At 43.3% G+C, this 16,383-nt stretch overlaps 1 protein-coding gene across 1 annotated transcript in view; it reads right to left on the bottom strand.

Moving 5' to 3' along the window:
* The window catches only part of stau2 (staufen double-stranded RNA binding protein 2), an 83,199-nt gene that overhangs the window by 28,786 nt on the left and 38,030 nt on the right, over positions 1-16,383 (bottom strand). Inside the window, exons 10-12 of the mRNA XM_036517437.1 lie at positions 15,286-15,417; positions 13,771-13,831; positions 9,708-10,006 (exon numbers count right to left, since the gene is read on the bottom strand). Of these exons, the coding sequence (XP_036373330.1) occupies positions 9,708-10,006; positions 13,771-13,831; positions 15,286-15,417 (492 nt within the window). The remainder of the gene's footprint in view (positions 1-9,707; positions 10,007-13,770; positions 13,832-15,285; positions 15,418-16,383) is intronic.

The following is a 16,383-nucleotide window of genomic DNA, read 5'->3' as shown; positions in this document are numbered from 1 at the left end:
GAATATTGCCAAGTCTAATTTATTCATGAAATAAAACACACTGTTGCCGTACTAGAAGGCAGGTCAAAAACAGCAGTCAGAGTCGACGTAAACAGAGTAACACACTAATTTTTTGGTTATCAGCACAGCTGTCTGAAGAAGGTAAATGCTCTAATGACCAAAACACAGCAGTTGCTGGTGTTGTCCTCAAATGAAAACACATTTGTCATTTGTGGATCCACTTGATCAAACAGCTTCAAGGAGTCTATCCGTTTTCGTTGTCCAATAGCTGGGCTCTCATTAAAACCTTGGTGCATTCTGTGAGGACAGAGTGAGGGAGATGTAAATACTTTTTTTTTTTTAACAATTGAAGGAGGTCTTTTGTAGGGTGAAATTCCTGAGGGGGGTATCATGTCCTAATATCTGGAACAGTTCTGTGCTGTCTGTGTGCCACACTTATCGCTGGGACAGCTGGAGCCACGTCTCCTTGCTCAGCTCCATTCAAAAACAACACAAACGCCCTGTGTGAGTATGCCCAGGGGTCTCCACGGACGACAGAGTACAGTTTCAGAACGCTGTGATGTCAAGGCATTGTTCTCGCACATTAATTCAGAAATTCAGTCACATCAGGCACTCGCGTGGAAACTGTTTCATACACTACATGCGGAGTTACCAAGCTGGAGATGTTCTACTGTATGACCACATCCCTTTTATAAGCAAAATAATCTTAACCAGAGATTCTTACAAAACTGACTGTTTTGGCTGGTAAGCTGCAAAAGAAATTTTTGGCCCCCTAAGTTTCACATCTGTGGTGCAAAATTTCAGTGGGGGAAAAAAAGTAAAGTCCTAGTAGCTAACTGTGAGTTTTGTGGGGAAAAAATTAAACATTTTGAAGAAAATGGATTATTGAAAAAAAATCAGTAGGTGCAATCTGAGAGATCGTCAGTCAATCACAGTGGGCTGACGGGTCATTGCAACGGATGTATATGATCTGTGACTGACGGCTTCCAGAAAGGACAGGAGAGGAATGACGGTCCAGTGAATTATGTTCATATTTAAAGAAGCAGCAGGGGCCGGGGGCTGCCAGACAGATGTAAACCTGGTAATAAAGCTTCAGACACAGCAACAGCACACAAAATACAGCACAGTGTTGAGAGGAGTCTAAACCTGCTGACCTTGCTGCTAATTCTAGTGCCCCCACAGAGCCAAGAACACCCTTCCAAATTATGCAATCATATAAATGAAACAGACACCTGTTGAACGGCCACAGGTCTGTTCACTTTGTTGTCTGAAGGATAAACTGCAGGCCGTTAATTCAAGATATAAGAGATCAACACACCTTGGAAATTAAATTCTTAAAATATATTAATGACCTGACAAACAAAATCAATACATGTTCAAAATGTACAAAATTACAGAGTCTTAAGTTAACCATATGGGCAATGCTTTTACACACGGAGACTCAAACTTGTGGTCAAAAAAAGGCATTATAAAATAATGAGGGATGAATTTAGTGAAAGCATAATTATGGAGGCTATCCATTCTATCCAGCCATGCCAATACATAAAAAACCTTGTACAAAAATAGTGCCTTAAATCACTTCCCTTTAAATTGCTACGACTTTATTTTGCAGTCAGCCTGAATGGACCCGTAGCTACAGGAAATGAAGGATCACTGTCAGTTGCATTTCCGAGGGCCGGGGAGGGTAAAGCATTAACCGCACCAGTTGATGTTTGGTTATGGAGTCAAGAAGGAAAAAAAAAGAAAGGAAGAAAAAAAAGTGTCTGAGTGCAATAACATGGATTCTCCGGGGAGGAGCGGAGCTCTCGGCCGTGTCCAGAGAAGCGGCAGCTCCTTGATCTGCGTGGGATCGCGGGCCGTCGTATTTTACCGATGTCAGCTGGGGGGCTGGTTATCAGACGGCTCCACTGGCCCCCTCCTGCCAGCAGGCCACAGGAGGAGCATGGAAATCGCCTGCAATGTGAAAGGACTGCTTGCTAGGTCATTAAGGAAGGATAAAGGCACATACACGGCTGCGTGATGTATTGCGCAATCATAGTGTCAAGAAAACATATGCTTGATTACCGGGCCTCTGGTTCATTAATCGCTCTGTCTGACGCCCCAGCGGTGGGTAAAGCCTTTTTTCCTAACCACTAAGTGTCAGAGTAAACAGCTGCCAGCCAACAGGAATGGACCTTCCCAGTTTGCAGGGTCTATCATGGGAATGGAGGATTTGTATGGCACAGAATATCAATCAATGGTGAACTGCAGAATAATAAGGCAGTTACACAAGGCAGTTACACAAGGCAGAGAATGAATGATGTAACCGCTGCAGACTGCATATGTCTCATTCGTAAGAAATTCTGAGACAGTCTTTTTAATCATTACATTTACATGATACACCGGTGTGTATGTACGTGTGTGTGTGTGTGTGTGTGTGTGCATAAGCGTGTGTGTGTAATGTATTTTGTGCCAAGTCCACGACTGTTTTTTTTTTTTTACTACACATGACTATTTTTAAATTCAGAACTGGTGCAAGATGTCATGCCAATCATTACTAAATAACTGTTGTTAACACTGCAGTTCTAAGCAACTTTGTGCAACAGCAGCAAAAAATTCCAGGAATGTTTTCATCTTTCTGGATGACAGAACAACATTTGCTGAACTCATTTATTTTAGCTCAAGCGCCTCTGCAAGCATCAAATGATTTCAAATTTGGCAATGTAAGTGACTACCTTGTCTCTTCTCGCGTGAATGACAAGGAAGTGAGGATCATCCATGGGGCTTGAATGATTCGGTTCGCTAACCTTGAGCAACCTCTGACCCCCACCACTAACCCTAAGCTCTTCTTCAAGGTCTCCTGATTCCAATTTCCTGCCAAATAGGTTTTTCTTTATGTGCTCATGTCTTCATTTGTGGGACTGCAAGAATGGAACCTGAAAGTGCGTTTGAGACACGAGACCAAAGAAACGAAAAGAAAGCTATCCGTCATATTGCCAACGCTGACGTGAGACAGCAGAGCATAGCAAATAATGACAAAAGCCAGGGCCTAGCTGCAGTGCTGTGCAGCACATGTAGGAAATTAAAGATCATCACCGAATAGCCGACCAAAAGAAAACAGATCTGAAACTATCAACAGAATGTAATTGCTCATGTGCAGTAATCAAGGAATGCAGTACACTGATTTGCTGAGACAAGCCAGGATAAAGTGTTTTTTGAAGACAATTTTACATCTGCTTTGCACGAACCTGGACATGGATGTGTGAACGGCTTTTACAAAAGTGTGGGGCTCACCGCGTAGGAATCCGACAACCTTCCAAAATACGGCAACAGCTGTGTGGCTAAGTATCCCAAACAGATGGAAAGGACCCATGTTTTCTATGTAGGAAACGGACAACAGGATAAACAGTTTATGTTTTGTTGGTGTCTGTCTCATTCAGACGAATAAGCTGGTTCCCTGTGCATGCAGCGCTCCTCACAGATCCACCTTTTGTGATATCATACCTTTAAAAGGAAAGCTTTGACGATGACTGTACCTTCAAAGGACAGTTTAAACCTATTCGGTAATAGAATATGCTGGACACAGTGCAGGACTTCACCAACTCTGTATCACAGATGGAATCAATTACACATAATAACTATGCAACATGTCATTAGTTTTCTTGGATTCACACCCATAATTGTAACTGCAAGGGCAATTATACCATATTCTTAATATAACTGATTTATAACAGTTAATTATGTCTTCATTCATTATAAAAATTACTGCAGAATTTCAGATTTTGATTGACCTTGATGATTCATTGCCGGGTATCAATTATAGTCGCGGTTTAGTATGATTCATAAAGGACCCTGAGCAAGTCAGATACAGTTTCCCCCAGCACACAATTATATTTAGACAATGTTCTAGTGCGGCTATGTATGCAATTCCTACCCAGCTAACGTGTTCTCACTTAAATCTTGAAAGCGTTGAAGAACTATTTTAGTTCCTTTCAACAGCATGTTAATAACCGTGACAATACGTATTACCCCTCTCAAGGATAACCCCAAAACAGCTGTCAATAACCTTATTCTGTCATCTTGTTTTCCCTTCTGCGCATAGTTACCAATATGCTGGACAGGGACGAGGAAGGAGTAAGAACCACTGTGGTTCCTATTTATATTAATTTTGTTACTTTTCACTTAAATAGCACTTTCATAATACCAAAATGCAATTATTATTATTATTGTTGTAGTAGTAGCAGTGTTATTATTATTATTAGTAGTAATCGTAGTAGTAGCAGTAGCAAAAGTAGCAGTAGTAGCAGCAACAGCACTTTTGGAGCAGCAGTAGTAGTATTAACAGCACGGGTAGTGGTGGCAGTAGTAGTTGTAGTAACTGACATGAAGTCAGCATCTTGTCAATGAGTGTTGATGGTGCAGCATCAGCATCACAGCTAGTCAGCCTGGCTACAGTGCTGAGGGCCAGTGCAACGTAAGCTCTGGGGTTTAATTCACCGACAAGACATCCCGCAGCCGGGCACCATCAAAATGAAGCGAATGTCAAAAGTCGAGGGATTACCGCTTGAGAAATGTATTCTCTAATGTAAATCCCCATGTAAACAGTGGGAGTGGAACAGGAGAAGGGCGAGAGGACGGAAACCACGCAAACAAACAGCCCTATTCTCGGAACATCTGACGGAAGACGGTTTTGATGTTGATACAGCGTGCGTGAAGAAAGTCTGGAGTAAGCCGTGCTGTAACGTAGCCAGAACGCGAGGGATACGCTGCCAGCACTTTTGGATCACAGCGCTGCGAGGTGGGCTCCACAGTCGAAGCACGGAGAACACAAACACAGAGAAAAAAGAGAGCAGAAAAGACTGACTAAAACACAATTTCTAACAGATCAATTATGAGTAATTATCAGCCTATTCAAGCTTTTATTGCATTAATGTGTGGTTTCCATCACGGCAGCCAAAAGTTTATTAATATAATATGAAACTACACTGCTGCCCTTGCAAAACCGACAGTGCGCCATGGAATTTTCTTTCTTATGTTATCACACATGGATTTAGGAGATTGGTATGGTAGATAAAGTTTGATTGATGTTCTCCATGTGTTGTTACAACTGTGAAGGCAAAATGACATACCTATCAGTGGCATGTTTGGCTTTATAAATCTGACTTTAAACAGACTTACTGGCTCATCTTGTTTTGACCTTGAAATAACTCTGTGCTACTTTTCTGACTATAAACTGTTGCTTAATATTCCAGGAGAATGAAAGAGCCTTGACTTTAAGCCTTTCTGGACATTCACGGGCATGTTGTCCTCCCATTCAAATGTACCTGCAGGCCTCCCACTATGAAAGTTTAAAGGGACACCAGGGATGTTCTGTGAAAACTGGGCCCTGTTTTACCTCAGTACAATCACTGAACAGACATCTCATTTGAGCTTTAACCAAGCACTGTTCAAGGTGTAGCCTATTAATTCGAAACTGAACTCAGATGAAACTGTTCAGCGGGACAGTGGGACCCGACAAACACCAAGACAACTGACCTTCCAATGTTTGATATGTCCAGCCAACACTGGGTTACAGTAAACATTCCCACAGAACAACCTGAGATGCCTATAAAGATGACAGTGGATGGACATGAAACATGTTAGCCCATTATATGTTAAAAGAACACTGTTGTATGAGCCACAAATGATTTCAAAATTCTACCCAAACTTACCTTGACTTACTCGATTCTTTTTCCACCATCTCCTAACAACAGGAACACAAGTAGAACAGCTCAATTCCAAGAGTTTTTCTTCCACCGTCTATGCTTAAACTATATTAGGATAGTTTATTTACATTTTTTTAAATGTTTTAAAAGGGAAAACTTTATTATCAATTTAGCCTAGTATTTTGAAAAAGAGCTATTTAGGAGACCTTTATAGGGTGAAATATACAAAACAAATTAAACTGCAAGACCAACAAGACCACACAGAAGCAGCAGCAGAGAGGCCAAGCACATTCTCAGCCCCTCCAGGAATGGAGCCTGACATCATTGATCTGCTGCTGAAACCGCATGGTATCGCTGTAGCTCAGACCGGCACCGCTGACTCCCAGCTGAATGTCACAATAAAGACCTGTAGCCCAGCTCCCATCCGTTCATATTTTCTGCATGAAGGTAATCATCAATCGATGCTTTTCTATCACATTAAGCGTGTCCAGTTACCGCCATCACAAAGGAGGCGGCGGAGGAGATGAAAAGGCGCAGATGGAAGCTGCCGGGGCGGGGCCCAGCTCCCGTAGCCTGGTTACCGAGCGAGGCGACAGATAACGTCAGAGGAAATCAGAGCTATCAAATGGCAGCTCATTGAAGTGGCTAAACGAAAATTAATTGGACTTTCTAGGTTGTCTGGGTGGAATGGCGGGCTGGGGGCGGGAGGGGGGGCTATATCTTTCTACGGGGTACACCAAAGTAATATCCAGCCTGCGAGAGAGGAAGTTGATTAATGACCTGATGGCAGAAGCGCTGGCATGCGGACGTGTAATGAACTGCGTCCAGATCAATAGGTTACACAACACGGGGAGTCACACGTGACCGCTCCCCGCTCGGCTACGTATCGACTGGCACTGCGGATGCTGCTCCATTCTTTCCTTTCCACACAAGAAAACAATCACCTTCAAAGAAAATGCACTCAGTCATATAAAAATTGTTTTCCAGAGGATTTGTGAAAAAAAATCTATACTACAGTAAGGTGAAAAACAAAAATAGATATTTTTTTATACCTTGACAGATTATTGGCAAAGGAGGCACAGTTAACTTCTCATTCAGAGACTGTATTGGCAGCTGCTAAACACAAAGTAAATGTAGTAGAAAGACTGCAGAGATAAAGCACAGACCATCAGGAGAGGCACCAACATTTCATCAATGCCTCTCTTCTTCAGTTTAAAAAACCATTAGGTTTAAAGAGACCACAACAAATGCCACTGTGAATGAACTGTGTGCTGAGTCTCTAACTCTGACATCAGTGCTGCCTGGTGAGTAACACAAAGTGCCCCTCAAAGGGCCCTCAGGATCTGCACCTGACCCACCGTTCGGAGCTCTCACAGAGACTCCTTGGTCTGCCCCACCCCCCTCCTCTCCTCCTGGTTTGGCATGACTCCTGACCTCCAGCTGGCTGTTTCGTCAGCACTCCGTTCGGATGCGAGGCCTGCCGCTTCAGGCTCCCAGCATGCCGCTGGGCGGAGCAGTCTGTGCTCTGTGCTTACGGTATCACTGCCATCCCACGGCCCTGACAGAGCGCATATGTTGTACATTATCCTACCTCTTCCATTATTCCTGCCCGACTCATCCCCCCTCCCCCGAGGTGGACTGCGTCAGCACCGTACAGTAAAACTAACTGGAAACACACTGCCGACCCACACCCTTTTCCCTCCAGCACTCATTTTCCTTAATCCCACGTACTGATGCCCGCTGGAGCACCAGGCCTCCGGCCAAAACTCTGTGGACAGGTGTCTTTATTAACGGAAAGCACTTGTCCCGACCAGCTGAGAACTCTGCAAAAACAAAACCGGCCCAAGACGGATTCAGTGTAAATGTTGGGAACTCGTCTTCCATGGATTTACAGGCAAATCATAAAACATTTTAATTCATAAACACTCCCTTCCTTTGTATGGTGTATTTCTAAACAAACTCATTTTTGTTGTATAATTCCGCCTCGTTTCTAGGAGAGTGCGGAACCACAAATCCAGGGCTGGACTCGGGGGTGGGGGTTGGCTTTTGCACAATGCCAGTGCACCCCCACATTGCACATGCACACTGTATATCTGTGCAGCAAACAGCCAAGATAAACTAGCAGTGGCATTTTTGTGGGTTCCCCTACAGCCTCACTGTGTACTGAAGATATAACAGAAAATGTCTCCTTGGGTGCTGACGATTCTCTCTCCTTTTCTGTCCATGTAAGGAGAAAAACCTATTTTAGTCTAGATATTCCTGATTCCTGGAAGAATTTAAGGCTAATAAATATATTGAAAGATACAGGTAAAAAGGCAGGAAAAAAGGTGAAATTATTTTTTGAAGAGAGGTTTTATTCCCACCCAGTCTTTCACTCTGGCGCAACTGCGGCTTACGCAAATGAACGGCTGCTTGGCGAAATGTGGTGTCCTTCCATTTAGAATTGTATTCAAAGGCCCCTCTGTCTGTCTCTCTTTCCTGGTATTCAACAGCCCTTCTCCAAATCATGTCCTTGGAAAACTAAACACTCTTCCTATTCAGCATGTGAAATGCCGGATGTCGGTGAAAACCGATCAAACAGAGCAATAATTCTTATTCAGCCCGTTTCTACTTCAGAAGCGACACATGCAACCCACCACACAAGCGGCACACATGCCTTTGTGTATTCGAAGCGTTGCTCAATTTCACCTTCAGCGGGTTACCTCAGGTCCCTAAACAGCTCTGCCGTCCTCCTGCATACCCATAGTCACCATTAACGAAATGAGAAAACCAATGCAGCAGAAACAAACAGCTTGCCGGACGAAAAGCGCTTTTTGATCCAGAGTGACATTTGCTGTGCATCAGTGCAATAACACCTTCCAAAACTGGGAATAAAATCATTTAATGCTGTGAAGTGTTTCTAAAAAGGGAAAAATAGGTAAGTCTGGATTATGTACAGAGTTTTTTTTCCTGGTACTCTTGAGTGCCCACATAGAGCATGCTATATTAATGTTCTACAATGGGACATCTTCCCATAAAGCATGATTGAGTGTTACAAACTATGATGTACTACAAATGTTTAGGCCAGGCCTGCTTTTGCTGGCTGAGAGCTCGTTAACAGATGGTAGTGTTTCGATACAGAGAGGGTTTCACTGATCCATCACAAGACCATGAGGCTCCCCCTTGTCAATCACCTTGTCTTGAATGTGACAAGAACTTCAAAACCTTTTTAGGGTCACAACAATAAATCAATTATTCTCTGAATTTTAGAGACAAAGTTGGGTTTCATGTGTCGTGACATATGTGCAGAATAGCACAATAAACTGGCAGAAGCCTATATTAACAGCCCTTAATCAAGCATATATCAGGACTGTAAGAAATAACCCTGATTGTGAGTGATTCCGTGGAGGTTCAGGTCTTGCTATGTCATCCACTGCAGCTGTTTTTTTAACTCAAACCTCATGTTCTCCATGTTTACGTTTGGCTGTTCCACTTTGCTTCATCAGGTTTCAGAGAACAGGAAGGCTCAAAGCAATAACAAAAGAGTTTCAAAGGAAACCTCAGCAGGTTAAGATAAAATGTTTTACTGTAGATTATAAAAAGCATCTGCCGCTAAATTAATAGGCTGGTAAGGGGGTGAGGTATGCGGCGCAGGTTTCCAATCATCCGCAGTTTCTTCTATTGTTTTTTCAGCGGTGTGCTCGCGCTCACAGACACGTGTGCACCGGTGCACATGCCAGCCTGCACACCCACACAAAGGCCGTGCATCCGAGGCGGCTGATACAGGCGATAGCGCTCCATTAAAAACGGCGTGATATGAGAGCGACAGTAATGTATAACCACTCTTTAGAGTGACACATCCCTAATGATATTTAAATTGGTGACGTAAATGCAGGAGCCGCGCGCCCGCACGCGCGCGCCCACGCTCTTGAGCCTCCGCGAAAAGGGGGGAAGGCGAAGCGTTAGCGCCGTGTTGTGAAACTCGCCTGAGCGACTCCTGGTAGTGCTGGGGAGTTCTGCTGAACGGCTTCATTTTTTCCATACCTGAAAGCCTTGAATGCGGGCCAAGTAGTCCAGCTGCTGGGACGGCTGCACAGAGGAGCAGAGCAGGGCAGGTGCTTTCCCCTTCAGGCCCATGGCTTCTGCTGTCGGGGAGGTTCCGTTGAGCAGCAGCTCCCTGGCGATGGCCGCAGTGTTGCTGGTGCTGCTGTAGTAGTGGCCGGGGGCCTGGCAGATGTCTTTGGCAGTCAGGTAGTTCGCCGGGGCTCCCGGGCCGGCCTTGTTCCTGCTGGCCTCCATCTCCTGGTAGACGTCAGGGGACAGATGGAGTATTCCCTTCTGAGCTGGGGGAGGGGGGGCGGAAGCCGAGAGAGAGAGACAGAGGGAGAGAGGGGGGCCCCGTTACTGCTCACGTCGTTACCCAGCGAAATGATTTACACATCCCCGCCACGGCTCCTCTGTGCGCCCGGTCTCCTTCTGGCTCCCGGTGCGAGACACAATCGCAACACCAGCGAGGGACCATTTCACTCGCTCTGGCAACCAGCCCCTATCCAGCAGCTGCTCTACAGCTCAAACTGGGCCCCACAGTTTGGTGATCATGTTTACAGGCTTAAGAGCTGTTGCATTTTAAAGATATCTAACTGCTGTATGAAACTAGGTCCTCCAGAAAGGCAGTGTATGGAGATGAATGCGAGGATATCCCTTCAATTACCTCACCAAACAGACGACAGACCTGGCTGCCAGATTTCTATATCCAGATATACTTGATATTACAACTTAATAAGCCCTTACCCAGTGTGACAAGTTTTCTGTATTTTCTGATAAACCAAGACAATAAGCAGGATACTATTTTACACTGGGAGATTACAGAGCACAGTCACATTGAGTCATTGCTGGAAATCAACAGTATTGCCTTTAGGATAAATTGAACACAGGAAAAGGGGAAAAAAACATCTCACAAATTTTGACAACAGGAAACAGACAATTCACAGGAATACTGCACAAAACCTTCAGAACAACAAAAAAAAAAACAAGAAAAGGCTTTTAAAGTAGTTTTCTTTAGGACTTTAATACTTCTGAACTCATTTGGTATTAGTGATGGAAACACATGCAGCCTGAAACCCCAGACACGGCCACTGGAGACTGGGGAAAAACAGCTGTCATTAGCAGAACAGCTGGACAATACCATAAAGGTTAGAAAAACTCCTCACTTCCTGTTTGTGTTTGCTACACAGAGGAGTCCAAGAAAGCAGCGGTACTCTGTTCTCAGTTCTACCTGAGATCACAGTCCTCCCACTGAACCACGTCTGAGTTCACTGAATTAACCATTTCCAAAATTTCACAAAAAGAACTATGAGCCATTCACAATGCTTGCTCTCTCAATCAATCACATTACCAGCACATCACCAGCTCCACATTACTGGGGGAATATTTCCATATATTTATCTTAAATCAGAACACACAGAATCAAATTTTTAGAAAAGTCTCCTTTTCTACAGCACAAGATTTGTTTTTCTCAATTTTGGATGGAGTCTGACACATACAGCATGATCCACTTAAAACAGACGAGCCTTCACTGGGAAACTCAAGTGGCATACTTTTCTTCAGGGTTGTACATGAAGTACTGCATTATCAACCTACATCCTACAATATAGAGAATATGAAAAGAGCACAACTTATAAAAAAAAAAAAAACAACACCAGTAAATCTCCAGACACTCTCAAACACCTGGATAATACTATAACAGTAGATCGTAGTAGATGTCTGGAGTTTCATTTTATCAATTCAGTCCAAATGACAAAAGAGATTATAACATGAAATCAATTGTGCAGTGCAACATACTCAAAATAACAGATACGATCCCATGCTTCTCTCTGCACTTTCCACTGTTTTTAGTGTCCCACCCAAAGTAATGGGCTTCTCCCTGGAACAGCATTCGGGAGGAGGGCCAGATCATGGCCCTGTGCTTGATTTGAAACAGATAACGATTAAACTCTAAACTGTAAATCAAAACTATGAAGCAAGACGTTAAGATACCAAAAAAACATATAAGGAAATGAAATGTGGCAACCAAACTGACAAAACCCTGCTGCAATGCTCTGAGGGGCAGAGAAGAGAATGTTTTTTGGCGACAGAGCCATAATCACTTCTGCATGCTCCATCATAACTGAATCCCAACCAGGACGAACACGTATTACAAAACATGATGCCTTTCCAGGACATAACGTATTATTAGAATCTAACAGGTCTCCCTCACCGACCTATTATGGTCCCGATAAGTAATGGGTGAACAATGTAATCCAAGTAGATGTCTCATGGTTCTTTCTGCATACACTGTAGTACTGTGGGTATTTACTAAAAGGTGCATTGTAACTATATGCTTTTACCTTGATCTTGGATTTAAAAGCAGAATTTGGTATAAAGTAGCCAGGAATTGATGGATAGCCTCTGAAGCAATGTCTTGCTCTATTCAGCAGACAACAGAGTGCCTATATACCCTTACACCACAAGGAACTCATGCAGCCTTCTCTGACGGATCATGAAGGCTCTACTATTTCTCCCTTTGATAATACTTGTCACGTTCACCGTTACAGTTGTTTACCGAGCGACTTCCTCCTTTTTTTTTTCCGAGGGTCAAACGCAGTCAGCCATTTTCCTCCACACTGCATTCTCAAGGTAGCGACGCTGTTCAACAGCGCTCACTGCCGACTTCCCAGCAAAAAAGAAACAGGGAAAGCTGGCGGGCAGGAAATGCGCAGACTAATGACATGCAGGTCGTGGAATCAGGAATTCCGCTAAGATTGACAGCACCATTCACCTGGTTCTATGCTAAACCGGGGATCGTGTCAATACTTGTTTGTTCTCCTACACTAGCTGTTCTGGTGAAATGGGAGCATTAGATATGCAGAAAACATCCTTGTTTCTTTTGTTTTATTTTAGCAGCAAGCATTCATTTTCTGGTTTGGGGAGCTGAGAGAGCTAATGAGCAGATATTTGGACTCCGACTGAGAGTGAGATAAACTATGGCTCGAAATGACGCTTTTCCAGGAAGTGGAGGAAGCCAGTAAAAGAAGAATCAATGCCAAAAAAGGATGTCTCGTTCCCTCAGTAGGTTAAAAGGGTTTGACAACCGAGGCGCATCTCTACAACTGTCCAGCGTGTTGCGTGCATTCCCAAAACAGCACATCCATCATAATCGCTATCACTTTACACATTTTAATTATCCTGATATCTGTCATTACCCTACTGGGAAATGACGCCAAGGCTGAGACGAAGATCATTTCCACAGTATGTCAGGAATAGGCGAAAAATAAGCCAAGGATTGCATCAGAGTTTACTACATGAAAATGACAAACAAAAATGTCCAATTGTTACGAATCATGTCTGTTTTCACAGAGTCAGCTCCTAGAGTTTCATTGCAGCACTGTGTCAAGGGTGTTTAACTGATTCTATTCTTGGATAAAATGAAAACTGTCAAAGCTGGGGACACAGGATTAAATACTGCCAACCAAAAAACTGACTCATTGCATACTTAAGGTTACGAAAAAAAAAATATTGCTATTAGTCATGCCTTTGTCAAAGTGATATTTACCGAGCTTTCCCCACCACCATTCTCATTGGATTAATCTTTCTGGACATGGTATGGACCTTCAAGGAGCGAAGATTTTCTCTCCTGGTAAACATCGTGAAACTATACTGGGGCTAAATGGATCAAAGTCATTTTTAATCATGGTGATCTCCATCAGTAATGGAGGCTTTTTTTTTTTTTTTTCTTTAACGTGGTTCATTACAATCAGCGCACATCCCGCATACATGGGAAACTCCACGTCCCCAGCTCTCCCCTGACCGTCCCCTAATCCTGAGTGACAGGCGGCAGCCAGGCACTGGGAGGCGAGGGAACGGCGTTATTTAGAGCCCAAAACCCCCCGGGATGGCGCTGACGTGCCAGTGCGCTCCGCGTAAGTCCCCCTGAATGGGGCAGATTTCGCGGGCGGGCAGCTGAGCTGACAGCCAGTCCCCCATTTACCAGTCAGACAGATTAAACGGGTGGGCTTCACGCACAATGCGCCACCTGACAGAACATCAACAGGAGAGGAGGGATACTTACTGTTGCTTGTTGCTTCAGGAAAAGCGGCCTTTTGTCCGTTCCAGCCTTTGTTGTCCGTCTGCTGCGAAATTGAAAGTGGGGGGAGAGGAGAAACATTGCGAGATGCGTCACTGGAAAGGCAACAGAAGCGCTTTAAGTAGCCCTCTTTTCAGGGGTGTCAATGCGGTTCCTTCTTACTGTTCTGGATATAAAGAGGATATCCCTCCAGCTTTAAGAGAAATCTGTCTGCTTGAGTCAGAGTAGCTAACCAGCCAGACAACCTGTGGAAAAGCCTAGCTTACTTTCAAAGTGGATGACTCAATCATGCATTCACATTATGCCTGGACAAATACTACAACAAATACAACTAAAAATAACTATAAAACAACAAGTTATATCTATATTTAACATACAGATACAGTTCTGTTAAATCACTGTTTCCTCATAGCTAACGTTAGCTAGAATTTTTCCAGCTAGAATTTTAACTGTAAGTAGGGTGTTCTTTTCCTTGTAAGCTTCATTCCGCTGCCTATGAACAAATCACTGGTCTGCACTGTCAAAGAGCTCTACTTTGGTTTCAGCTGTCCATAGAACATTTTCCCAGAAGGATCGTGGTTTGTCTAGGTAGATCAGTCTTGGGTTTTTATGATGGTTTTTTTCTTTCAGCAGTGGGGTCCTCCAAGGCCTTCGCCCACAAAGCTGTTCTCGGTTTAGTGGGTAGTGTATGGTACGGGTTGAAATCGTCACTCCAGATTGCTCCAGGTAAGCCTTAAGCTCTGTGGATGTTTTAAATAGTGTTTTTTCCACAGTACGCACTAACTTCTGAAGACTTCTCTGATCAATTTTCCTCTTTCAACCTCTTCCTGGGAGGTTCTTGATAGTTCCATGAGCAGCAAACTTCTTAATAACAACGCAAACTGTTGGAACAGGGATGCCAAGGTCTTTGGAGACAGCCTTGTACCCATTAGAATTCTTGTGTTTGGTGATAATAGCATTTCTGATGCTCTCAGACAGCTCTCTTGTCTTCACCATTGTGAAAAAGGAACAGGGAATGAATGGCCTTGTTAAGCATTAAAGCCATCGTTCACTGGTTAATTCAAGTCACAGGTGAGTTTAATTTCACTGCAATGACAGCCTACTTCTTTTCAATCTGATTTGAATTCTACAAAATGCCAATAATTGTGTCCACGGTAATGCTTCTGTTTTTACACTCTTCCCCAACCATTTCTTTTTAAATTGTTATTGTTTTATCCTGTGCTGTTCTGTATCAGACATGTGAGTGTATATCGACTATAGCTGTTTCACTACACACTTTTTTTTGGAAATATTGCATATTATGTACTTCTGGTCAACAATAATGTTCAGAACAGAACTGTTCATCTAAGTTCAATCTATAAATATACCTTCATCTATATGTATAAGGAATCAGGAATTCAGTTCATCTTGAACACCTCCCCATTGCACTCGGCTAATGCTGAACCTGCGGCGGGAGGCTGTGATGAGGTTTTGGGTTTGAGAGGGAGGCGCCAGACTGACCTTCTCTGGGGGACTCGGTGCTGAGGTGGAGGCTTTGTACCCCAGCTGCAGAAGCATGGCCTCGGCCGCGTTCCGCTTGGACACCTTCTTGTTGGGTCCTGTTCCCGTGGCCACCTCGTTGCACACTTTCACCTGTTCAGAGGAAGGACACCTGACTTAGCTCACGTGCAGCGCACAGCAAGGAAGCTCACGTGACAGACAGTGTACCTTCTACATGACAAAAATAATAAGACCTTTCCCTATGCTAATACTAGACATTTAGTCTAGTATTAGCGTAAAAGCGTATCTGGTGCATTTCACATTAAAAATGTGAAATGCACCAGATGCAGACTGTTTTCAGAGTATTCCTGGTACTTATGCAATTCAATTCAATATACATTTTTTATTTTTAAAGTGGATGTGTGTGATAACAATGAGGGACAGTTTTCTTAAATGAGGACCAGGAACATTTCTCATATGTTTATATTTTGCGATTGAATGATCGTATGATGTCTGTTGCAGCACAGCCTATTGTGTATGTTTCCAGTTTCACACAGTGGTCAGTAGTCTATACGTGCAGACTTCTCACTGACAAGAAAACAAACAAGGCTGGGAAAGTGAATGTTTCTTTTCTGCATAACTGCCTCTGTAATTGGATCTTGTCTTGCCACGGTGAACACAAATCTCAAAGTGAGATTACACTAAGCAACAGATGTATTGTATTGTACTTTTGTTAAAAAAAAGCAACATAGCTGCACAAAAACAAATAATCAAATGTTATAATGGTAATAATACTCTACCCACAACATTGCAAAACACAAGCCTTAATGCAAGACATCTCAGCAAAACAAGTCAGTTACAGAGAGGGAACAACAGGCTTTGTACTTATAAATACTGTAGTTTGCCCTAGATAAGGCACTTTTCAAATTAAAATTGGAAATCACTGTTGATAAAGACATTTGTTAGCACTTAACCACAGGTGCTGATTCGTAACAAATGCTGCACTGAATAACACGAAGAACAAAATACTCATTTATACACACAACCTAAGTGGGAACAATGTGGAAATTTTAGAAGCAACTAGGACTTACAAAAGAAACACACAAAACCAGAGGACTA

Source organism: Megalops cyprinoides, chromosome 2 (assembly GCF_013368585.1).
Source record: "Megalops cyprinoides isolate fMegCyp1 chromosome 2, fMegCyp1.pri, whole genome shotgun sequence".
NCBI lineage: Eukaryota > Metazoa > Chordata > Actinopteri > Elopiformes > Megalopidae > Megalops > Megalops cyprinoides.
This window is presented reverse-complemented; position numbering and strand designations above follow the sequence as displayed.